The 25638-nt window shown below is 42.9% G+C and overlaps 2 protein-coding genes across 9 annotated transcripts in view; one reads left to right on the top strand and one right to left on the bottom strand.

Moving 5' to 3' along the window:
- Positions 1-1746: 1746 nt before the first annotated feature.
- STRADB (STE20 related adaptor beta) lies at positions 1747-22062 on the bottom strand. Of its 6 annotated transcripts, none has more exons than XM_004576935.4 (12): positions 21876-22062; positions 19003-19108; positions 15905-15985; positions 11200-11299; positions 8054-8175; positions 7042-7150; positions 6133-6256; positions 4942-5113; positions 4549-4653; positions 4142-4386; positions 3071-3113; positions 1747-2593 (listed from the first exon to the last, which is right to left on the bottom strand). In XM_004576935.4, exons 2-12 carry the CDS (start codon positions 19012-19014, stop codon positions 2450-2452), a joined length of 1257 nt encoding a protein of 418 aa, XP_004576992.2. In that variant the 5' UTR covers positions 19015-19108; positions 21876-22062; the 3' UTR covers positions 1747-2449. The 6 variants fall into 6 exon arrangements, with proteins under 6 accessions (XP_004576992.2, XP_058520833.1, XP_058520832.1 ...); XM_058664850.1 differs by having other exon boundaries at positions 19003-19105; XM_058664849.1 differs by lacking the exon at positions 21876-22062 and adding an exon at positions 19754-19818.
- A 145-nt stretch (positions 22063-22207) lies between these two features.
- The window catches only part of TRAK2 (trafficking kinesin protein 2), a 68741-nt gene continuing 65310 nt past the window's right edge, over positions 22208-25638 (top strand). For 2 of the 3 annotated variants that reach the window (XM_058664840.1, XM_058664837.1), the window contains exon 1: positions 22209-22458. The gene's annotated coding sequence lies outside the window, so the exon portion shown is untranslated. Of the gene's footprint in view, positions 22459-25638 lie in introns of all 3 variants that reach the window. The other variant, XM_058664838.1, reaches the window with a different exon arrangement.

Here is a 25638-nt window from a genome sequence, read left to right as displayed (position 1 = left end):
GATGATGATTTTGGGGAGGAAAGGGAAGCCCGTGAGAACAAGTAGGGAGCAAATTGGAGGTGGCTGGGAGAGCTGTCACCTGTGATGTGGGTTTCAGCACTGCGGGTAGAAGGTGGAGTAGGAAATATCTTAGACTGTGGGGTTCTTCTTTTTCTTATTAGAGCCCATGGGGAGAACGTCAATAAAAGCCATTCATCATCAGAGCCTTTGTCTCCCAGGAGTGGGCCTGACTTGCCATCCTTCCTGGCAGGGGCAGGAAGTAGAAGGAGGCATTGTTTGGTAGGCTGAATAATGACTCCCCACCCCCACAGATGCCTACATCCTAATTTCCTGAACTTGCAGGTATGTTAGGTTACATAGCTAGGGGTCATTAAATTTCCTTATCAAGTGACTGAACATAGGGAGAGTATTCTGGATTATCTGACTATGTCCAATGTAATCAAATAGAAGAAGCAACTGGAAGAGAGAATCAGGCAAATGGCAATACAAGGGCTGAGTCCAACAGTACTGACCTGGAAGGCTAACCAAGGGCCATGTGCTATGGGAGGAGCACAGTCTGAAAGGAGCAGGGCAGTGGGTTTCTCCAAACCTCCCAGAAGGAATGCCAGTACCTTGTCTTGCTGAGATCCAGTTCAGAGTTTGGAGCTTCTGAACTGTACATAACTGATGTTGCTTTAAGCCACTGAGTTTGTGGTAATCTGTAACACCAGCCATGGAAAGTTAATATTGCAAGAGAGTCACCTATGTTACGAAAGCTGAGGTGGTACTAACAGGCAGAGGCGCTCCATGGATTGTAATATGGGCACTCAGTTTTTTGAACATTTTTCTGGGTGTTCCTGTAGGAAATAGGCAGACTCAGACTGAGAAAAGCAGATTGCCCTACCCAACGGGGGTGGAGTACACCCAATCAGAGGAAAGACAGAACAAAAACCCTTAAGTCAGAGAATTCCTCCTCCCGACTTGGTTTGAACTTTTCCCTGCCTTTGGACTCAAGCTGAGAAATGGGCTCTTCTGTCTTGAGTTCATGGCTGTTGGACTAGAGCTGTACTCTCAGTTCCCCTGGTCTCCAGTGTGCAGACCTTGGGACTTATCAGGCTCCACAGTTCCAGCTGCTTACCATGAATCCATTTCTTTATGTGCACATGTTATACTTCCCAGGCCACAGCCAGAGAGCTGAGGCACCATTTCACGGCTTCCACCGTGGGCTTCTCTGGCTGAGGGATAGAGGCACAGCCCTGACCACTGTGGTTACTCTCAAAGTCTCTGTCAGTCCTGTACCTCGTCTCCTCCACCACCCATTCTGGATTCACTTTCATCTTGGCAGCTCTTCTTGGCTTGGTTGGTAGAGTAACCCAAACCCACATTTTGGGGAGATCTAGCCAATGAACATGAAAAGGATTGTTTTCAATTGCCCGTTAATTTGTAGACTGCCTGTAAGCATGTACAGATTAAGAAAGTCAGCTAAGTTCCAATTAGCCACAGTTTACCCACCATGCTCTTTCGGAGGGAGATGGCCTCTCTTGCTAATAAGGGATTAGGACTAATTCAGACCTCTGTGTTCTTCTGTCTAATGTCCTACAGAGGCAATGCTCATGTAAATGACTGAAACGTGTGCCTTCACTGACCCAAGTACTCAGCTGTCTCTTGAAAGTTGCAAGTTCGCTTGGAAATGGCTTCTTCAAAAAACACATGAAGAATTTGTGTTTGATCTTTGCAAAATCACACAAGGAAAATAAAAGCATAAACTCAAGTCAATAAACTTTTATTGAGCTCCCACAGGGGGCATGAATTTAGCATGTATAATTTACATAGGTAAAACCAAAAAGAGTGCCTTAATTAGCCCTCTTCTTTTTTAAGAAAAAACACATTACAAATTCTCTATGTATTTCAAGTGAATCATTTATTTTGAGTGAGGCTCAGTTTGATGTTACCATAAGTATTAATAGAAAAAGGGAAAATACAAATATTTCCTTTTCTCCAAAAAAGGGTTTGGTGCCAAGGTAGACTAGCCTGTTGAAACAAAAACTGATGAAAACGGCTAGAGGACCTGGAGAAAAACAGGATGTACCTGGAAGCACTGTCCTACAAGGGCTGAAGCCCAAGAGGAGAGTGAAATGCTGAAGAAGTTTATTGGCTCAAAAACTACAGAAGGATAGAAATGAGTTAGTCACAGCTTGGGGACATCTTTAAAGAATAAATGACACTACTGGTTGCTAGATGAATCATCTGGATGTTTCCCTGGAGCTGTGAGAGCACACTGAGCTAGACAGAGAGGCTATCCACTCACGCCCACCCTGTCTCGCTGTGAGCAGAGTGGCTTTAAAAGAGATTCTCCAGTGCACCAACTGTATTTTCAAGTATAACTCTGGTATTTGTACCTAGCAATACAGAATAAAAAGCAGCAAGAAGACAGTGTCAAGTATACAGGGCATAAGGTGATTTGGTGGCCCTAGAATTCCCAGTCTGAACCTTTGTCGTCAGGAAAATCACATTCTGGCTCGGTCCAAGGTAGCACTGGAGGCAGTGCCATCGATGGCTTGTTATAAGCAGGAGGCAGCAGTGAAAGAATGGAGTCCTGGCTTTCTTCCTTCATCTATTAAAGAAATTCAAAATGAGGCTGTTGGTACATAAATTTAATACATCAGACTTGTTAGCAATACATAACTTTTAACGAAATTGTGTTTGAAGTGTTTATATTGCTTTTCAGTATTTTCCGTAAAAACGCCTTTGTTGCTCACCACCTGGAAAGAGTTAGAAAAGCCAGAAAATGGACTTTTATCAGAAATATTTTGCTCTTGCATCATTCTAGCCAACATAGACAAAGTCACCAATCAAAATTAAGACTGAACATATAGTGACATATGATGATGGTCTAGTTTATTTTCACTTACTTTGTTTTTAAAAATGCAAATCTTTTAGAAATCCCATTGTTAAACTACCAAAAGGTTTTCTGTTTCTTAACATTATTTTTATAAGTAAGTTTTTGTAAGAGTCTTGATAACCAATAAACCAACAAAATAAAATGTTTTTTAGTAGAATTTGAAACTATCTAGACAACAGATTAGCTCACCTGTTTGAAGAATACATGGGACAATAAACTGCTTGCTGATGGCCTGAAATTAAAAAGAAAAGTTATGAGAAACAATCAGATTAGAATGTATAATATAGCAGAAATTGTTAGCTCTATAATACAACTGTAGCACTGTAATATAGTAGAAAATGTTAGGAGCTATGTCAGAAGCTCAAATCTTAGCTCCACCTTTATCTAATGGAAACAACAAATTCTGGAACTGTCATTCAATTAATATTAATCATACTAAATATTTCTTGGACATTCACTATTTACAGGGAGTTTACCAAGCACTTTCAGGTTAGAAATAATAATTAAGACACATGTTGTTTCTGAAAGACTGATGCTAACACATAGTTACCTATAGTGATCATTTACATTACTATAAAAGTGGCTACTTACATTTCAATATTGCTTAGTAGTTTCTAAAATGTATTACTATAAATGCAACCATTAATATTCAAAAAAAGCAACTGATTTTAACAAGGTTATACTTTGCTCGGAAACAGTTAAGCTGGTACTAGAAACCAATTTTTCTGATGTTGAACTGGTGGTCATTCTTCCATTTGCCTACTGACTCTATTTGTTTTATTTTTTAAAAAAATCATTTATTTGGAAGAGTTATATACAGAAGGAAAGAGAGAGAGAAAGAGATTTGCCATCTGCATGTTTACTCCCCAGATGGCTGCAACAGCCAGAGCCAGGCCAGGCAGAAGCCAGGAGCTGCATCTGGGCCTCCCACATGGGTGGCTGGTACCTAGGCACTCAAGCTATCTTCCACTGCCTTTTCCAGACTATCAGCAGAGAGCCGTAATGGAATTGGATCATTGGGACATGAACCGATGCTCAAATGAGATGCTACCCGCTACTCTACAACACTGACTTCTCCCTGCCACAGCCTCCACTACCCCTACCCACTCCCCCACCAACTTAGCATTGATATTTTGTAGATTAAGATTTCATTTTTGGTCAAAAGATAAAACATTTGAATCTTGTGGGAAGGGAAATATGACAAAGCTTCTGTAAGGTATAAAACATATCTCTTATGCAATTATAAGTGGCCAGTATTACCTTTTCTCAGGATCTTGTTGCAAACAGAGTTGTACCAAGCTGAAGAAAGCAGGAGAGAAGGTTTTTGAGGATGGCGTGTGCGATCGGTCACTATTCACAGTGTGAGTTCCACTAGAGGCCAGTACACTTTCTCCAATCCCAGAATCTATACCAGATCGTGATTTTTTCATTCTGGAGTCTGACTGAAGGAAAATGCTGGTATCCAATGGGCTGTAAGGAGGACCTTTCAGCTTCTGTAAGAGCATCTAAAAAAAGAATTTCTGTCAACACTGTGTAGGCAAAATATCAAAACAAAAATACTAACAATAAAGCTCCTCAGTCTAGAGCATATATATTTAATAGCAATGATCTAGAATGGAAGAGATCTTACAAAAGGCCAAGGGGTCAGGAATCTCAGTGGCACGTACCTGAGTTCTATGCATATCCTGGAAAGGTACCTGCCCACTGGCTAGTTCGCATGCTGTAATGCCAACACTGTAAATATCTGACTTCACATTATATCCATGTAGATCCTGTAGAATACAATTAATGTAATGTTTTTAGTGGCAATAAGTAAGCATAAAGTTACGTGTGTGTGTTCTTTTTGATAAAGGATGGTAAACAATAAGGGAGAGAAAGGCCCATAATAATCACTTAATATATGATAAGCAATTTAGAATTCCTAACATCATTTTGACAAGAGAAAAAAGTCTTGCAGGAGGCCATTCACCAATCCAAATATAAAAACACAACTGTCCTTCAGTCAGACTCAAAAGACACTTGAGACGCACAGACAACCCAATGCAACGGCCACACCTGACCTGTCTCAGTAGTTCTGGACTCAGCCACGGCTGCACTGACGTGCTGAACTGTGGAAAATCAAACACAGCCCTATGCCTCTGTCCGTGCTTAATCAAACTATGCAGATGGGACAGGCCAGAGAGTGTCACCAGGCCATCACCAGAAATGAGAATATGGCTGGCTTTAATACTCCTAGAACAAAAAGAAACAATCCTAAGTACTGGGAATGTGGCCCAGGAAGAACGTAAAAACCTGGTCAGGACAAATCCACGTATTCTCTTGGAAACTAAATACCCTTTACGAACCAGCAGTGAGATACACACTGCTGTGAATACAGGGAATGAAAGAACTCATTCAGTTACTTAACACAGCACTAAAACAATATTGTAGAAAGCTACATGCTGAAGTAATAGTTTTTCAAACAAGGAATAGAATCAAATTTTCAGCCTTACTGTTTGAGATGCTATTGCAAAGCACGTAGGAACATTCCAAGAAAAGCAAGTAATACTTGAAGACTAGGATTGTAACTTAAATGTTAAACACAATACTACTCAATAAAAGACAACCTCTCCTGGCATAGCACTTACAAAGATAGTTTATGTAAAATTTCCCTTTTGGCAATAGAGGATTACCATTATTTTTTCATCCAAAATACTGAATGTTAATCTAGGCTGTTGAAACTGTCAGTTAACCAGAATGCTGGTTAAAATAAGCAAATAAAGAGTATGAACAAAAGCTTTGAGGAGATCAAAACAATAAAAAAGAAAGGTTTATTTGAAAGTGACTTGATTAAAAGACAAAACAAAATCCCAGTGTATGCCAAAACAACAGGTGTCACATTCATTCAGTTACTTCTGCATTTACAGTTTGGTATCAAGGATATTGACAATTAGTTTCATAATCTCAAAGTACTGTAAAATATTTAGGAAATCATGAAAAAATGGAATTGTAATTTATTCACAATACAAACATGCTCTAAACTGGCAAGCAGACAGCTCTTTATTTGCTTAAAAAAGAAAACACGCTCCACCCACTCCAGTCCACCCCCTGCCCAGCCTGCTAATTATAATTAGGATCCCACTCCCTCCTTTGCACTCTGAACACACAGACTCTTACATCCTCATGAGACAGCCTGAGCTCAAGTGCGCAGGTGCTGTACTCCAGCACCAAGCACAGCAGTTCCATAGTGTACAATACCAATAAATAAATACCTATGAATGCAGCCATTTTGGTGCAGGTAGTTCAGCCCTCTGACTGCTCCAAAGAGAATGTTTCTTATTAGAGGTTCACTCATTCCTTCAGGGAAGTAAGTCTTCAAGAGGTGACTTGCTGAACCTAAAAGAAACCCTTGAAATCTTTAGATGAACAGCAAAGGTGCTTTTGGTTCAGCCATGTTTTAAATATTCTGTTTAAACACTTGTGTGCGTGCACACACACACACACACACACACACACCCCTGTTATTTTCTAGAGCCTAACTACTTTCCCAGGTGAAGGTAACTTTCCTTCAAGAATCTTAGAAACATTTTTTCCTAATGATGCTCTAAAAATTATGAAAGAGAATTAGCGATTTTTCAAAATTAGTGAAAACACACACCTGGGTATGTATGTGTGTGTGTATTTTTTAAAATACAGACTTAAGTCGCAAATAAGATGTTTTGAAAAATCAAGGCTCTAGAACCCATTCACTTATTCATTCCAAGCACTTTCTGACTACTATTTTGTGTTCGGTACTACAACGTGAGTTCCTGGGATCTCTCAAACATGGAGAGGCTGCCTGAAGTTCACAGCTCTGCATAACTGTTGCTGTCTGCTGGGTTCCAGCAGGTCTCCACTGAGAGACGGCAAGGAACCTGAAGGGAAGAAGCAGCATGTGTGGAGGCAGGGGATCTTGGAGAAGCACGGGTAGTAGTCCCATCGATCAACATGTCTCTTGGACTTTCTTCTGAGAGAAAAATTCAACATGAATCAGATGCAGAAATAATCTCATAAAATCCAGTATCAGCCATGAGGCTTTTCACTTAAACAGAGTGCATCTTACATCTAAGCTCTCTCTCATCTTTCTAATAGTAGCATCCACATGAAAATGATATCATTTTACTTAAAATCAGTTTTCTTACCATAGGCCATAAATGGAGAAATAACCCAGAGCCAGCTGCCAACAGTGAAAACTGTCCAGTAGGTTGTAATGTTGGGGTGTCGGAAGAGGTGGGACAGAATCAGCCCTTTCTGGGATAAAAAAACAAAGAGACCAGACATTTAAAATCACCATTTCTCTTATAATGAAGGTATCAGCACTGGTGGAGACTGCTACTCAAGGGAAGAAATAGTGCAAAGCCCCATTCTTGGTGCTGGCATCTCCATGAATGTCACAGCCACTCCACATGCCTGTGGCTCAGGGAGCCCCAGCTAACAGAAGACAATACCTGGGAAACTTGGCTCCCAGAACGTTGTCAGGGGGAGGAGTACAATATGGAGGGAAACTTGCTCTGACTCCAGAGGTCACAATTTTAGGAACTACGCCATGTTCTTGTTAGAAAAACACTTTTAGAACACAAGCCATCTGATCATAAAAATCACAGCCAACAGCCCATCACACGAGAAATGACCGCCAGCAGTCATTTCAAGTGCCCCTTCTTTTTCTATGGAATACACACATGCATGTAAATATTTCAAAAATTGGAATGTCACAGCAAAATTCTTCATCCCATTCTAGAAAAATGATCAACAATAATGAAAATGGCACTATAGTGTACCTGAAATGCATTTCTATCAAAATATATCGACTTGAAAAAATACATCGACTCAGAGAATGTAAAGGCAATGCCTTCGTCTGCTTGCTTTTTCCCTCCATGACTAGTTGTGCTTGGGTTGACAAGGGATGCTCTCAGTCACCAAACCAGCCCCGAGAGCACGCTGCTCCTTTGAAGGAATGAATAGCAGATTCCTTAGTTCAAATGTATTTTCTCTTTCCCACACTGGATCTGCCTTCCAAGTATCCTTTGCAATTCTGTAACTTCATGTTAATTAGAACAAAGCAAGCTACCTTTCCTAACAGAAAGGAGGAGGGTGGAATTCTTACAGGTGTAACCCCATCAAACAGAACACATATCATTTTCTTCCTCTAGTCACCTGTAAAGCTTTTAGGCGTTCCTCAGTGCAGTTCTCCAGGTTGGTAATTTTTATGGTTACCAGTGTTCCTGTAGGAGTATGCCGTGCGAGGTGGACAGAAGTCAAGTTGTCAAATCCTCTTCCTGTAAAACTCATGAAACTCATGTTAGCAACCAAAGAAAGCAACTGACAATTTGGACTTTACCAAAATCAAAATGTCTGCTCTTCAAAATACAATACTAAGAAAATGAAAAGGCAAGCCACTGACTAAAAATATTAACAAATTTTGTATCTCACAAGATTGTCCATCCAGAACTCTCTACGTAAACAATTCTAATAGATAACAAGTGATCTATCTAAAAAAGAGGCAGTCCACGAAACAGGAATATAGGCATAGCCAAATAGGCATATGAAAAGATGCCCAAGATAGAGAAATAAACATTAAAACAATGACATACCATTACATGTCTATTCTAATGGCTAAAACTGTGATTTGATAGAGTTGTTGAATATAACAATTTGTCATTCAGCAGTCTCTAGCTATCCTCAATCTCAACCCTCGGCAACTACTCATCTGATATTTCCTTGTTATATAAATGTTATCTCTGGTCTTCTTCTTTTTAAAAATTGATTTATTTTAAAGTAAGAGTGTCAGAAATAGAGGGAAAGATGAAGAAAGAGGCTTTCCACCCACTGCCTACCCCCCAAATAGCTGCCACATGCAGTTTGTGATAGGCCAAAACCAGGAGCCAGGAACCAAGAACACAACTCCTTTATGGGTGACAAGGGCCCAAGTACTTGGGCTGTCTTCCTCTGCTTTCCTGGGCACATCGGCAGGAAGCTGGATCAGAAGCAGGGTAGCTGGGATTTAAACTGACACTTCAATACGGGGCGGTGGCATGGTAAGTGACCGTCCCTCATTGTGCCACCCCGATGCCCTGGTGTCTGTGCTTGGCTTCTCTCACTAACAGTGCTTCCAGACTCACCCATTGCTGTCATTTGTACCAGCAGATTCCCTCTATCACTGAGGACTAGTCTGTTGTGTAGAGAGAGCAGTTTATTAATCCAAAGACTAGAGGATATTTAGGTGCTTTTTTTTTTCTGATTGTAAGGAAAGCTGCACAAATATTCCTACGTTAGTCTTTCAACAGACATGTGTTTTCATTTCTCTGGAGCAAATACCTGAGATGAGTTTGCTGGGTCAGGGTCAGTGGCCCTTTAACTTTATAAGAAGCTGCCAAACTTTCCAAAGTGGCTGAACCACCCTAAATTTCCACACACAGTGAGTAAAAGATGTTAGCTGTGCAGCACAGCTCTGCAGCGTAATGTTTCCTGGATGCTCTGACCATCACCATCACCAACTTGCTGCTTTAGAAAAGGGAAGGTCCTCACTCCCCTTGGTCTCTCGCCCTGGCATGTAGCCCAGGTTCAGTCAACGGGAAGATGTGGGAGTGGTATGAAGGAACAGGGGCAGTCAGAGCTCACTGCAGAGGGCCAGTGTCTGTGGAAGGACTAACTCAGCAGCAAGATCACTAACTAGGCTACAGGCCTGCACTGTGCCATGCAGGTTGGGATGGTAGCAGCCCATGAGAGCACTAGTTTCAGTCCCAACTGTTCCACTTCCCATCCAGTTCCCTACAAATGCACCTGGGAAAGCAGCAGAGGATGACCCAAGTGCTTGGCCCCTGCACCCACACAGGAGACCCAGATGAAGCTTCTGGCTCCTGGTTTCAGCCTGATCCAGCCCCAGCCTTAGCACTGTGGCCATTTGGGGAATGAGCCAGCAGATGGAAAATATCTCTCTTTGTGTGTTTTTTCCTCTTTCTCTGTAATAAGTAAGTTACTAATAAAGTAACTAACTAAATAAATATTTTTAAAATTCCACCTAGGCTGGTCCTAGTCCATGGCTGATCCTAGACAGATACTCTACAATTGGTTTCTTGCCAGCCTATTGCTCTAACCAACAATCCTGTGAGTTAGCAACATTGTTCAAAAATTCCTTTTGTGCTTCAATCAGCCATTACTTTTCTTGTTATTTTTCAATAAAAACCCTGAAAGGAACAACTAGCAAACTCCTGCTCACTCTTCAGGAGCCAGCCCCTTTTGGTCACCTCTGTTTGCTCCCGGGCTGGTTGCTTTGGTGCTCCCTCCTCTCTGCTGCTGTAACACTTGGCACACGGCTTAACTATTGTACTCTCCAGTGCAGGAGACAAAGCTGTCCTAGGTGCCTGTCCACGCAGAGGACAGGAATCACTCAAGGCATTGTCCCTGGCACCTGACCCCATCACTGGGTATGGTATGTAATGGATGTTTATGACTATTCAGTGCAACTGTTTCACATAACTGAAACCGTACAAAAAAAAAATTATCCATCCCGCTCCACTCTTAACTGATAAAAGCTCACACTACAAACATGATTTTAGGTAAAGTTTTAAATTAGAAACTAATTTAGTTAAGGGACTCTGACTGAGAAGATTTGCAAGACTTGATATTAATTCATACCAATATAAATTATGCCATAAAATTAAAAGCCTCCCACAATAGAAACAGAAGTAAGAAGTACTTAGATTACTTTAGGTCTCCCTCCTCTAAATGCACATCACTGAAATAAAAAAAAATCTTTAGATAGGAATTTTGAAAAAGTCTGGGTCGGGCCCAGCGCCGTGGCCTACCAGCTAAAGTCCTCGCCTTGAAAGCCCCGGGATCCCATATGGGCGCTGGTTCTAATCCCAGCAGCTCCACTTCCCATCCAGCTCCCTGATTGTGGCCTGGGAAAGCAGTTGAGGACGGCCCAATGCATTGGGACACTGCACTGGCGTGGGAAACCTGGAAGAGGTTCCAGGTTCCCGGCTTCGGATCGGCACAGCACCTGCCCGTTGCGGCTCACTTGGGGAGTGAATCATCGGACGGAAGATCTTCCTCTCTGTCTCTCCTCCTCTCTGTATATCTGGCTATAATAAAATGAATAAATCTTTAAAAAAAAGAAAAAGAAAAAGTCTGGGTCATTATCTTTAGACAAAATATATTGAATTCATTAGGCTGACATTAGTATCTAATTTTTTGCTGTATGTAATCACCAAAAAAGTCTTGCCTACAAAATAACCTTTCTGATAATAATTTCATTTCTACTTGCAAGGGGTCAATTATACGAAATTCAGGATTATTACCTATTTCCACTTGGAGTTCATAGTGTGAAACATTGGTGGAACATATCACTTCGCTGGCTCTGGCAGAGGGAGGGAACTGGGAAAGGGTTGGCTCATCAACCTGCAGTTTTAACAGACGCAAACATAACAGATATAAACTTTTGCAGTCCGGTAATCTCGTGTCCCCACCCCAATAGACATTCTCTTCTGCTGGTAGCCCTCCGTTCACTGATGATGTGCCTGTTTGTTCCTCAGGTATTGACAGTAGTGCTCACAACCTCTGTTGGAACATGTGAGTGAAGACCTGTTGTATAAGTAACTTCATGAGCTTCTTTTGCAGATTAAGTAGCCCCAATTCCTCTAGTGGTATCAGAACCAATATTGCCTATTGCCTATTGCATATGTCTATGTCTCTATAGACATATAGAGAGCTCCTGAATGAAGGACCATGTGCCACCAGAAGGTCTCATGGGGCATACTGTGGGCAGTCTTGGGTTTGTGTCTCCATACGTGGCAACAAAATAGCAGGTGGCAATGAGACAGCACACAGTGCGGGGGTAACAGGATGCCTAAACCAGTGGCATTATATGAGAGCCAGGAGGATCTGCTAAAGGCTTAGAATTAACAGGCACCAGCAGGTGGCAAGAATCTTGTTACTGTCTCCAAGGAAAGGAGGAGGAGGAAAGGGGGCAAATGACATTATTATGTGCTAGGAATTGTGCTAAATGTTTTTCACATACTTGATTCTTTTTACTCAAGAGAAACAGCGGAAGTCTGAAATGACGACAGATGCAGATATACACAGACAGTGGCAGATAAGTTTCCCAAAAACTTTTAAGGGAGCAGAAAAAAAAGCCCAGGGCTAATGATGAATGAAGAAGAATATTGTTCAAGAGTAATGAAAGCCCATAAAAAGGTAAAATTGAAAATTGAAAATTATTCCAGTGAAATGAAAAGAAGTCCAAACGAATCAGTTTACTTTCTTTAGAACCACAGGTAGTCTTCAGATAAACTCACATTTAAAGAAAACACCCAAGAGATACAGCAAATGGCTATCAATATGTACACCTGTCAGGTAGGTTAGGGACATAACAGTTCAGTGCTTGAAAAAATGGTGTAACCTTAGCCAGAGATGGTCCGAGAGCAGAGCTGCTCAGCTTCCATCGGGCTTCCAGCTCCTCCACCGGTCTCTATAAACCAGAAGCAGCACTCACAGCTGCAAGCAGGTTCAGATTCCTACACCAAGGGCAACTTCATTTAGGACAGTAAAACTGCAAATGTACTGAAATTCAGAGGAGAAATCAGAATGGAAATATCAGCGCTAATCCAAATCTCAGAACAGGAGACAACTACAAAGGAGTAAGCTCGACACTGCTTTCCAGAAAGGCCTGAGATCAAATTATTAGGTAGGTGACTTACAAGCACTAAAGGAGATAATGTAACCATAAACAGGCAGTGCTGAGATGACTGTGAGGAAGTCACCCCAAATGGACCCCTCTTGTCTTTGATCTGCTGTTTAGTTAGAGAATAGAAAGCAAAAATTATGGCAGCGTCCCTGTCCTTGTTCTTTGAAAATGTTAGCAACTTCCTGAAGATGCAAAAGGTCTGCTTAGAAAAAAACAAACAAGCAAACCAATGAACAAACAAGCATGAATTGTGCATTGCCAGACACAGCTAACTACTGGAAGGATAAACCAGGACTCGCGATCTTGAGTAATGGGAACAATGGGTATAGATCAATACAGTTTTACAGGAATAAATATAAAATCTTAAATAAAAAAAATCAGTGGCCTAATTACTAACTCAAGCATAGAATGACAGGGAAGCTTAATCAAAGCACAATATGAAGGTGCATTTATAAAGAGTGAACAGCCGGAAGGAGACAGGAGCCCTCTTGCATGTCACGTCGTTGATGTGACCAAGATAACCAGTCTTGGGAATGTGGTGGATAACTGACATACCATAGCTTAACAGGGACACTGCTGAATACAGATGCCTGGGGAGGGCCGGTAACATTGGTTCTGATACCACTAGAGGAACTGGGGCTACTTAATCTGCAAAAGAAGCTCATAAGGTTACTTATACAACAGGACTTCACGCACATGTTCCAACAGAGGTTGTGAGCACTACTGTCAATACCTGAGGAACAAACAAGCACATCATCAGTGAACGGAGGGCTACCAGCAAAAGAGATTTGATGTGCAACAATGTCTGCTTACCACAAAAGAAAGGACAGGCTATGAATTTCAAGTATGTTGACACTTGATATGAGTTCTCCTTTACAAATTAAACTGCTTCCAATTAATATTTGGTTTCCCGGGCTCGGCAGCATGGCCTAGTGGCTAAGGTCCTCGCCTTGATCCCATATGGCCGCTGGTTCTAATCCCGGCAGCTCCACTTCCTCTCTATCTCTCCTCCTCTCAGTATATCTGACTTTGTAATAAAAATAAAATAAATCTTTAAAAAAAAAATATTTGGTTTCCCATGGAGCTTTGCTATCAGGATGTAAGCTGCAATGTAAGGGCACTACTTCCTGTGACACTGGGAGACTGGGTTTATCCATCAATCTAACATGGTTCTAATGCTGACATACATATCCACTAAATCAGTTTCTAAGGGTGACAGACTGGTTCAGCAACCACCATGGAAGGGCACTATGAAGCTTTGGGAGAGACCATGGACCATGTTGGATGTTTTACTTGTTTTACATACCTTCCTGTATTGTTTTACTGTTTTCTGTAATGGAGCATTTTGTGTTTGCCTTTCTGCAAATAATCCTCAGGGATACTGTAGAAAACACTGAGTGTGTTGAATATTGCGCTATTACACCTTTTAGGAATTATAGCAATGTCAAAATCGTATCATTTGAAAAATCACCACCTCAATTCAAATATTGCAGCTTTTCACTTGCAAAGATTAATTACAGAAAATTAACTTTCCTAGAGACATGAGGGCTTTCAGTGTTACAGAAGGCAGAAATCATTTGGAAAACCAGAAGGGTCCTCCAAACATGACATTTGAACACAAAATTTAATACTGCCTATAGGCTCCTGGTCCTTGGAAAACTTGTTGCCCCATTAAAGACAACAGATGGTGTTTTTAAGCATGACTCAGGCAGGGCCCAAGAAGTGTTCTCTAATCAGCAGGCACTGGTTTCCAGCTGGTGTCAATTTACATTACATAACTTCTCCAGTTTTACGCTTCCGCAAGAGACATCAGACAGACCTTGCCTCTGCTCTCCTCACTGAAAGTTTTAGTTTAACTCCCACAACAAATGAGATGTAAGATTCAGCTCCTCAAAATAGAAAATGCCTCCAACCTGGAGGCTGGAAGGATCCGGGGAGGCACCTGTGGATGGAGTTCAGCCCTCTCCTTCATGGACACAACAATAAATTGGTTCTGAACACTGCCATACCCTGGAGGGAATCCCAACTCTGGCTGGCTATGACCTTCTGCTCTCCAAACACTCAGGTGCCTAGAAGACTATCAACTAGTAGGGAATAAAAGGTGAAATAACGACAAGGAGGATAGCTGAATGCAGGACTGAGATGAATCATAAACAAGATGAACTTGGATTATCTTTATTTTGTGGCAAGCAGGGCATTCCCAAGCAGGTGCCATTCTGTGGTCCAAAGAGGAGTAGGAAGGATGTGGGAGAGGAGAAGATGCGGAGAAACACTTAGTATCAAGCATGATCTTTTAACTGTTGTTTCACAGATCAGGCACTCCCCAGAGTAGATAAAGGAGAAAACAACAGGATGCCTACTTTAATGAGGATATTACAGATAGGGAGACAGACACTAGTCATCATGAGATTATATTGTGAGTCCTATTTCATGGGAAGGTCTAATATATGCGGGACCATAATGGAATAATAAGTACAAACAGCAAGGTTTCCTAAGTGGAACACTTGAAACTTTCTTTTTTATGAATGAGGAGGAATTTAAAAGGGGGAAAAGGATGAATGGTATCTCATAGAGAGAGCACACCATATGTTAACTCAAACCTAGACATTCTAGACCTTTAGCCACTGGCTTACGAAGCCAGCAAAGATTGAGAGACAGAAAGTGGCTCAGGCAGACTGGGCTGGGAAGCAGTGCTGAATGGGGATATGCATGGCTGGAGAAGACTATGTGTCTAGGAGACCAGAGACAAGAAGTCCACCTGCAGTGCTCTGGGGAAGATAAGGATGCTTGAGCGTTGCAGTGCTCCTGTGAATGGGCCTTTCAGAGTGGACTCTTAAGACATGATGTCCAACTCGACAGGGGGAAGAGAAGACTCCAGAGCTTCTGGTTAGGATGGCTTTATAGGATGATTTTCAAAGTAAGAGCAGGAAATACAATGGGTTGCTGAGATCTGAGAAACTATTTTTGTTTTTCAAACTATTTTGCAACGTCTTTGAAAAATCCAATCAGCGGTGCTCTAAAGACACTCTTGGGGCCTTGAAAGAGTATGGGATGGTAGGTAAAATCTAAGAATCAAAAGAACTACTTGAAGCCAGACTCCCTTCAGGAAACTTGAAGGAGCTCCAGGAATTTGAAATGTAAGCACTGAAGTTGTGGGAAGAGGTGAGATTTCTCAGGGAGAGTCGGTTTAGGAAAAGAAGAGGCCAATTACAGAGTGGAGAATAGCAGGGGGAAGGAGAACTAGTAAAAGAAACAGCAAAGCAGGAGAGATGTGAGAGAACCAGGAGTGACTGTTACAGGGGGAACATGGATTGCCTTACCAAGGACTGACGGATACTGGTTTCAGACTGTTTTTCAGGTCTCAGTGATTCCACTTGTGTTCGTGAGGTACAGAAACAATCCTGGAAGGCAGAAATGCATTTAAAAAGTTAAAAATTGGTCACCAGGGGTTGTATGTGTGTGTGTATTTAAAAATCTGGTGCCTAGGGTGGAGAGCAAGAGAAAGGGCAGAACGCAGGAATCTACAACTGAAGTCAGGCAGGATGTGTAGCACGGAGGGACTCAGACTGGCAGAGGGGAGACTCAACTGGGAGTGTGGACGACAGATTTTGTATCTGTCAGAATTATACTCGGAGCTACCTCTGATCCTTGTTCTCTCCTTTCCTGAGATCATCATATCAATTCATATTAAGCCCTGATATTAATTTTCAACTCCTAGAAAATATTTATTTATTTAAAAAGCAGAGACACAGACAAACAGGGTTAGGCCAGGCTGAAGCCAGGACGCAAGACCTCAACCTGGATCTCCTAGAAGCCACTTGCTATCTCCCAAGGCCAGCGTCAGCAAGAAGCTGGAATTAAGAGTGCAGTCAGATGGGGACCCAAACTCTCTGATATGGGAGTCAGACGTGCCAGCCAATGTCTTCATAACTCTTTTGTTACCTTTGAGGTTTTCTTTTAAATATTTAACTAAGGATCATCCTGCTGTATTATTTTTATATTGTTTTCATTTTGATCCTCAGATATTTTCCCTTTTAGGTCCAGAGAGAAGGTTTACTCACTTTAAACCATATATTGGGTCAATCTGGAGCCAATTCGATTCTTAAAGTCACAAATATCTCTAACTCTGATTCAAAGCAAATTCAAAATACTTCTATTGTCGCAGCATATATTTCTGCAAATTAACTCATGGTCTTATTATTACATATTGCCATTAAAAACATAACACATGTGACTAATCATCAATTGGTAGGGTGCATCTAATGTTATGCCATTTAAGAAGCAAAGGTATGCCAAAAGAAAAGTATACATGCGTTGTATAAGACGCTCCCAGTTAAATAAGTCATATAACTCCATATTTGGTAGTTATTTAAAAGCAGTCACATTTCTCTTTGTTTCAAAATATGTCAGAATTTCTCAATATTAAACTGGTCATTTTAAAGTGAATTCCTAGAGTTTGTATATTTTATTAATCCATACAATACATTGATTTATATTCCCACTGTCTTATGTAAAATTCTGAATAACAGAAGCTAACAATGCCAAGACAGCTACAGAACTGATTCATTGTAAAATTTCTGTTGGTTTTCTAGGGTAAGTAACATTTACAACAAAACTGTTTTTGAAGACACTTTTTACAGTTGTTCATATGGAAAACAATTTCCAGAGAGGTCACTAATCTGTTTGGTATTTACATGTCTTCTGCAACATTTACCTTGAAATCTTCAACAATCATCATGAACAACAGTGTGTATAAAAGTCAACAGAGTAGGCCCAAAGCTTCTTTAGAATTGTCCTTATGAGGCTGCTGCCTGGCTGGGACTTGGACCTCAGGAGAGCTCCCATCCACTTGGTAAGAAGGACTTACATGCCTAACTGCTCATGCAAGCAAAATGATTGCTACTCAATACCTCCCATTTTATTCTGAGAGGCAAGAATTTTGTCATCTACCAACAGAGGGTATGGTACCTATGGGACTTATTCCCAATATAAGCATTGGTGTCTAGGCGTCATATTTTACATAATCCAAATGTTTTTTGGTCCATGTCCAAAAATTTATTTTAAAATGTGCTTTGCTGCCTTTGGTCAAATAGATGCTCATCAGATGAATTTTTTTTAAAAGATTTAGAACCACTGTATCTGCTTTAGCTTAAGGATTTCATTGTATCTTATGTACCACACAATGCTTGACTAGGGAGTTTTCCTATTAAGATAGGGTGCTTCTAAAAAATGGTGAGTACATTGATATGATGAATAATTTTATATATCTCTGATCTGTAAAAATTGTAAGAGGTTGGCACGGCAGGTATCATGTTCATTTTCAGTTTACCCAGGAGTGCCAAGAACTGTAGTCAGAACTCAGACTCCTAGTTGCGGATCCACTTCATCAATCTCCAGAGATGAGAGGAGATGGAGACAGTGATGTTGTTATAGGAGAAGCACGTTGCACATTTACTTTAACTGATTGCTTCCAAGATTTACTCCTTGAAAGAGGAGCTTCATGTATCTGGAAACACACTGAGATGAAATTCCCCATCCTGAAGAGCAAGCAGCAGCAAACTTCCTCTGCAGGAGGCAGAGCGTATTTGCAGGCTGTGTGGTCTCTGATACAGTGATGGCTCTCCTGCTGCAGCAGGAGAGCAGGCTAGGCAAGATGCAGACGAAGAAAACGAACGGGTGTGACAGTGTCTCAGTAAACTTCATCCACAAAATCAGTCAGATCTGGCTCACGGATCAGAGTTGAGTCATTTCTGTCCTAATCCTTTAGATTTACATTTTTATATGTAAAGTTAATCAATGTTATCAATGTGTAAGTTGGAAAAGATGTACAAGGGCATGGGCCTAGTTTTTCCATTCATTAGATGAATTCTGAGATTCAGAGGGCTGTGTATCAGGACCTCCAAATTTGGCCAAAGGGGTATCTTCCTTAATTGATTATTCCATAATAATGGATTTTGGAACAATTATAGAATATGATCAAGAAGGGCTAATATTAGATCAGTTTGTAATTTAAACTTTACATTATCTCTGCAATGATGAAATATTTTAGAATCCTCTGAATCAAAATATTCCCTCTTTTGTCCTAGAGAGGAAATTTTTTTTAAAAAACCTTCAAACGATAAGGCTTAGCTAACTGGATGGGAATTAGCCTAAGTATAAAAAATTAATGTAAGAAAGTGAGTATGGCTAAAATGATTAGAATAATGAATATATCAAAAAGCACAGGAATAGCTCTTCCTGAAAGAGACAAAAATTCAAGGAGAATTTAGTTAATTTCTCAAGAACTGGGTCATTCAGGTGCAAACAACAGATTAGAGCATCCGGTGCTCCCACCAGAACCGGCCTCTTTCACAGCGCTGTACTGAGCAGCTCACCACCCTGGAGGCACAAAGTCAGAGCCGACAGAACAGACACTTACCAAAAGAGACATTGACTTGCTTTAGTTCACAGAAAGAGGTGAAACTCCATCTATTCTAGAGAAGATTGGCAGTTTTATCTTCGTTTCAGGATGCAGAAATACCCTACTGTAAAAACAAGGGCAAAATAATTTAGACCTACATAAAAAACATTCTTTGAAGACAAGTAATTGCCCAAAACCCACTTGACATTGATACAGCAATTCCTTGACACAAGGACTAGGAACATGCTTGAAAGAGCTCTACACAGCAAGTTGGACTGAGGAGGGCGCGGCGACGTGAGGGGAGGCTCTCTGCAAGTCTAGGGCCTCACCTCGCTTATCTTTTCTGTACATTTGTTTTTTGAAAGAACCTTGAGCAAATAAGAAAGTAAACCGGGGAAGCAAATTTGAACCGATATTTGATAGAAATGAGTTCCTCCCCCACCAAGATGAGACTGAAGGATTCACGAGTCCCAATACAAGAAAACTGAGAATTTCCAAAGCCTTGTGCTTGAATTAATCACCTATTAAATCATTTAGGGTCCCTGAACACCAAATTCAGGATAGAATTAGGATTGATGAAAAACTAGAAATTAATGTGTCCTTGTTGCTGTGCACTTAAAGAAAAAGAGATATACCATTTTTTTGGGTTTTCATGTGAAAATTATATTCTTATAGGGTAAATTGTTTCCACCTTATGATTTTTAAACTTCAATTCCATTCTTGAAATTTGTTGACAGATACTAAAGATGTGCAAATAATTCCTGTTTACCTTGTTGACACTGTTAATCTTCAAGAGTTTGCGAGGATCCAGCAGTAGATTCAGGTATAAAATAGCAACTTGTCTAGCCTTAAGGAGCTGCAAAGACACCAGCAACGGTTTCCTGACAGTTACCAGTAGAAAAGGCGGCCATGGTCTAAACTTGCTAGTGCCAGTTGTCCCCTGACATGAAACCAGTGTCACCTCTTCGTTCTACATTGCACATGACTCATTTTACCCAAGCCCCCAATTTGATCAAATCTACAAATACCCGAGCAAAATGAGAATTGGAAGATGTTGTAAGCCACAAATGTTACAGATAAATATCCAAGTCTTAAAAAATGTTTGAAAGGCCGAGTATCCAACTTTATTACTAAGGAAAGAGGTAAATGTATTCCCGATGTCCACTATGAACCTGCCATGCATTACCATCAGTGGCTGTGCTACAAAAAGGGGGGAAGCCGTGCTGGCCCTGTCTACCTTCCAGTGACAGAAGTGACAGCTGTACCATCTGCAAGTGCTCCCAACTCCCAGACTTTGTACACCTCTGGAAGATCTGCAAGGGTGCACGGAAACGTCACTCATATCACAGTGGCGGTGGGGGCATAGCTCACCCAGAAAGCAAGTCGGCAGGGTTTCCATAACCATGCCAATCGCCACACCTTTTAGCTCAGTAAAACCTCTACTTACTCATAGTCTAGTCTAAGCAGACACCCACGGGAATGGAGAAAAAATACACATACAGGGAACCATTACACTGTTCTTGCTTAACAGCCAAGAATTCTTTCCCCAGATGTCTAATGAATAGGTGAGGGGCAGCATGGGGGGCTGGGGACACCCAGTGGGGACAAGGCCCCTCTTTCCGCTGACCTTCTCACCATCAGCGAGGTTAGGGATGTGGTGATCAGCTGGATTTTCTGGGGATCATTACTGTGAATCGGGCCACTTCCACAGAACATTAGCAAGTTGTTACCTGTTTCGTCTCAAAAGAATTAAAAACTTCATTACTTTATCTATTCTTTTCTTTTTCTTTTCAGAAAAACTTAGCGAGAACTGCTGACACTGCAAGGGCTGTGGTGACAGAGTGGCTTAAGCCCAGGAATTTGGCCTTGGCTTGGCCCCTGCGGACTCTTCAGTGGGGCCAAGCAGCTGCTGCGCCCCTAGCAAGGAGGTGAAGAGGAGTGCAGCTTGCTTCTGCAAGCTCTCGGGGGAATATAAATCCTTTCTATAAAAATAACCATACTTAAGAGAGGACATTTCTAAAAGGCCCGTGCACTCGTGTCTATGAAGCTAACTGCAATTATGATACTGCTTTATTGCGGATTTTAATTTGTTCCATAATGCACTATCCAAAGGCTTTAGCCTGAAAGGGTAGCACGTTCAGTGGTAAGCGAAGGACATTCTCTCTGTTTACAAAACTCGGGTTTGGGGTTGTTTTAGGCATCTGACAGAAGGTTATTGTCACAGAGGATGCCAAAAATAAAAAATACCCCACCTGACTTGACTCTGTTGAGCTTTGAAATGACTGTAATTTTCAAAGTGATTCTGGGAACCCATCAAAAACGTAAAAAACCAAAGCTCCGAAGAATTTTCCTCAGTTTAGTATCGTGACTCATGCTTCCAACAACATTCATTTACCGAGCGCCTTCTGGGTGCCAGGCACCGTGCGTTTGGTGCGGAGCCACCCGTCCGTAGTGGAGAAAGAAGTACTTGACACAACAAAGCCACAAGGGAAACACGCACCGCAAGACCCGAGCTACTCTGAGAGCCTCCGCCATCGTCCAGCACTGGGGGCACCTGGCAGTGAACTCAGCAAGGTGGCAGATGGCGGCCGGGGTGTCCGTCTGCGCCAACGCTCACCAGGCCGGTGGATGCGGCCAAAGGTGAGACAGGGCGGTGAGGAACGGGCACCTGACATGGCAGGAACCCCCTCCGTTCAGGTGCTGCTGTCCAGGAGCGGACGGGGGACCCGCGGCCTGGGGCGCCCAGCTCCGGCCAGAAGCCTTGCGGGGGGCTGGCAGGGGGCACGGCTAGGTCTGGCCTCGGCGCCCCGATCTCGCACGGATACAGCCCGCACGTCTCCCATCGACCTCTAGACCTCCCCCACCATCCCGGGCCTGCCTCCCCTCTTTACCCTAGTGGCGACCACCGCCCGCGGACTCTCCTCCAGGCTGCCAGCAGCGCGGGAGCAGGGCGACCAGGAGCCCCGCCAGCCGAGGGGCGAGCTGTGCGCGCTAGGCTCCCTCCCAGCGCGGGCCGCGGGGCGCTGGACGGCAGCACGGCGGGGACGGGAGCCGTCGGCCTGGAGCTGTGCCCCAACCCCCGCCCCGAGCACCCTGGGGCACCCGGTTCGCCCCACCCCGGCTCCGGGACGCGGCCAGGGGCGGGGCAGCCAGGGGGCGGGGCGGCCTGGGCGGGGCGCGGCGAGAGGAAACTACAAATCCCAGCCGGTTGTGCGCAGGGGCCGTGGAGGCTGCTGGGAGAGTGGGTCTTCTTGGAGCTGTTTCCCTCTCGAGGAGGGGCTGTCAGTGACCCGGCGTCACTGCAGCTCCAAGGTCGCCGGATGATGATGTCGTGAAGCCGTCTGCCGGTCCCTGCCACGCCCGGGCAGTTACTGGCGGCGGCGGCGGCAGCCTCGGCTGCTGGCTCTCCGGCTGCCGCCGCGTCTAGGGCTTCTTGCAAAGGGAGCGCAGGTTGGAGGACGCCGGGCCATTCCGGTGAGTAACCTTCCCGCGCACGCCTCCAAACTTGTCCTTGATGGACTTCCCCGGGAAGTGGCGGAGCGTCCCCGCGCGCGCCCCGGTCCTCAGCTTCTTGGAGGTCACACGCGGATGCCCGAGCTGGAGCTGGGTGCGGGAGAGCTAGGTCCCCTCGCCCCGTGTGGGCAAGTGCGTGTTTATGGACTTTGGGTGCCGAGGGATGGGCGCTGGGCTCCGACCTCGGGATGCTCCCTCAGTGGCCAAGTCTGAGAAGTGACAGCCCTCCGCCCCACAAGCATCCATCTGCAGCCTTCATCTTGGAGGATGAGTGGCTTTAGTGCCTGGACATTAAAACCATAAGCCTCGATCGCCATCTGTGCTGTCAATGCGAGGACGTTAGAGAGAGCCCTTTTCTGTATTGAGGTCACGTTGAGCTTTTCTTACCACTGATTTCAAGCCAGACACCACAAGTCCTTTAAGGGGGGGGGGGGGGGGAAGCAGTTTGGTTTGAAGCATAAATAATAGATATTGGCAGATGTTCTTTTTATTAGCTGCATGAAAATAATCTGACCAACACTTTAAGAAATTCTAGCTTGTAGTAATAGGCTTGAGTTGTCACTTGCTCATGCGTCTGTACTTAGATCTGGCGTTTCTATGCTGAGAGGGAAAAAACCCTGGAAACGCATCAGGCTGGAATGGAACATAGGAAGAGGGTGAAGTGGGCTGCTTCAGAGCCCAGCGTATTTCAGTAACATTTTTGAAGCCTTCAAATCTGCTGTTGAATTCGAAGTCTGAGCTAGTGGGATCTCCAAATCGCATGTCAGTGGTGATGGTGCCGTGTTGCCTGAAAATAAACCCTGAAGGGCATGCAGGCTGGGAAGGGCAAGGATGAAGGCATTCTGTTATCACAGCAGTTATTCTAGCTATTTTTAAGATTAAGCAATGTCCAGCAAGCCTCAGATGTGCAGCCAGCACACCCTCTGGGGAAGACAGCATTTTGTTATCTCCCAGATCTCTATGCAGACAATGGAAGAGGTCAGAAAGAACTCGAGTTTGGGGACTTGCCATCTATCTGCCAGGCTCCCCAGTTAGGAGCTCTGCAAATGCTGGTGGCTTCATCGCTTCAACCTGCCTGCTCCTCTAATCTGTGGCTCAGACTGTGGGACCAGTGAAGTCAGTCTAGGTTTGCCTGGCCCCTAGGCTGCTCGGCAGGCAGCTTCACCCACTTTATCAGATATGACAGGTGTTGAACACATAATGGTTGAAGGGGACTTTGCAGTGTTGTTTCCTCATCCTTCCAGCATGCTCTGGAGATCTGAGGTTTCTGACCCCCTTTTGGGATTTGTGCTTGCGAACCAGTTATTCTTTGCCCACCATTAGTCCCATCCATCCCAGAGCTGCTCAGGGAGACTGCAAAAACAAAAAAACAGAACAAAAAACCATCCCACACCCACTTCCACTTGTGTGAGAAATAATAGAACTGGACTCTTGCCCCAAATGTCCTCTCTAGTTCACAGCTTTTGTGATTTCACAGTTCCAGGAGTGAGCCAAGGGGTGTTATTCTCCACTGTGAATGGTTAACCTAAGTAACAAAGAGTAGACAAACTTGTTTTTTTACAAATGTGATTTCAGTGTCCAAATTGTGTTAAACACCAGATGATAACATATTATACTGTGGTTTTTCTTTTTGATCATCTCTGCCAAGTTTTGAATTTCTTTGGTTAACAAACTCTTTAGCTGGCAAGAAATCAAGACATTAGGTAGCTACTAATAGTAGACACTAATAGTCGCGTTTAGTTGACTTAGATTTGAAACATATCCATTCACACTTGCAGTCTTTTTGTAATCATAATGAGGTGCATGTATGCTACTACCTGTCTAAATGTTTGCATATATTAATATATTCTTAAAGCACTGGGATGTTTATAGCTAAGCAACAAAAGCAGAGACAAGATGGTCAGTGTGCCCAGTGTCAGTTGACTGCCAGCAGGAACCACTGAGTATAAAAGAATCCTTTTTTTTTTTTAATTTTTAAAATTTTTTTTTTATTCATTGATTACATTGTATTATGTGATACAGTTTCGTTGGAACTGGGAATCACCCCACCCCTCTCCCAGCCCTCCCCCCATGTGGAATATTCCACCTTGTTGCATATCCACTGATCAAATACAATTGAGATTCCCTCTTTGCAAGCATAAACCAAACACAGAGTCCAACATCCCATAGTCCAATCTAGTTCCTCAGCTTCCTGGGGAGACCCTGTCCAGTCCGAGGGCAGACCCATCAGACTTATCAACCCGATCAATTAAAGGTTCCAACGTACCCTCAGCAACAATTAACTTCGTTGTGTAACTAATAGTTATAGCATTGAGTAACCAGTATGTTAAAAACAATTGCAATTTCTTAACCATCTTCTGTGATCACCTCATTGTCAATTCAGTTTTAGTTAATACACAACATATAACAATATACATAAAATAACATGTTTTACATAACATCATATCCTCTTAAATTAACGCAAACTTGTGGTATCTGACCTTTTGGGATTGGCTCATTTCCCTTAGCATTATGGTTTCCAGTTTGGCCCATTTGGCCACAAAGAACTGCATTTTGTGTTTTTTAATAGCTGAGTAGTATTCCATGGAGTAGATGAACCATAGTTTTCTTATCCAGTCTTCTGAAAAGAATCCTTAATATTTATGGACCACATACTGTATGCCAACTGCACAAATGAATGCTTTTATTTTGGTAATTCATCTTATCTTTACAACCATCTTGTTTACAGTGCCCATTCAGCATTTAGTGATTTGCTGAGTCTCAAGGTAAGTAAGGCAGACTCAATGATTCTCTGTTCAAAGATTTATTGTTTATTGGAAAGGCAAAGTAGAGGAGAGAAGGGGAGAGACAGAAAAATCTTCCATCTGCACGTTCACTCCTCACAAACCTGCCAGAGCCAGGACTGGGCCGGGAACCAGAAACTCTAGCTTTGTCTCTCACATGGGTGGCAAGAATTAGGTACCTGAGCGCCCCCCCATCTTTGCCTCCAGGCACACTGTGGCAAGCTGGATCAGAAACCAGGACTCAAACCAGGCACTTAGATGAGGGATATGGGCATCCCAGCAGTGGCTTAACATGCTGTACCACAACACCCATTCCAGAATCAGGATTTGAATCCAACACTTGCCTTCCTACAAGAAC

Source organism: Ochotona princeps, chromosome 5 (genome assembly GCF_030435755.1).
Source record: "Ochotona princeps isolate mOchPri1 chromosome 5, mOchPri1.hap1, whole genome shotgun sequence".
NCBI classification, from domain to species: domain Eukaryota; kingdom Metazoa; phylum Chordata; class Mammalia; order Lagomorpha; family Ochotonidae; genus Ochotona; species Ochotona princeps.
Note: the sequence above shows the minus strand (reverse complement) of the source record. Positions and strands in the feature narration are given on the sequence as shown.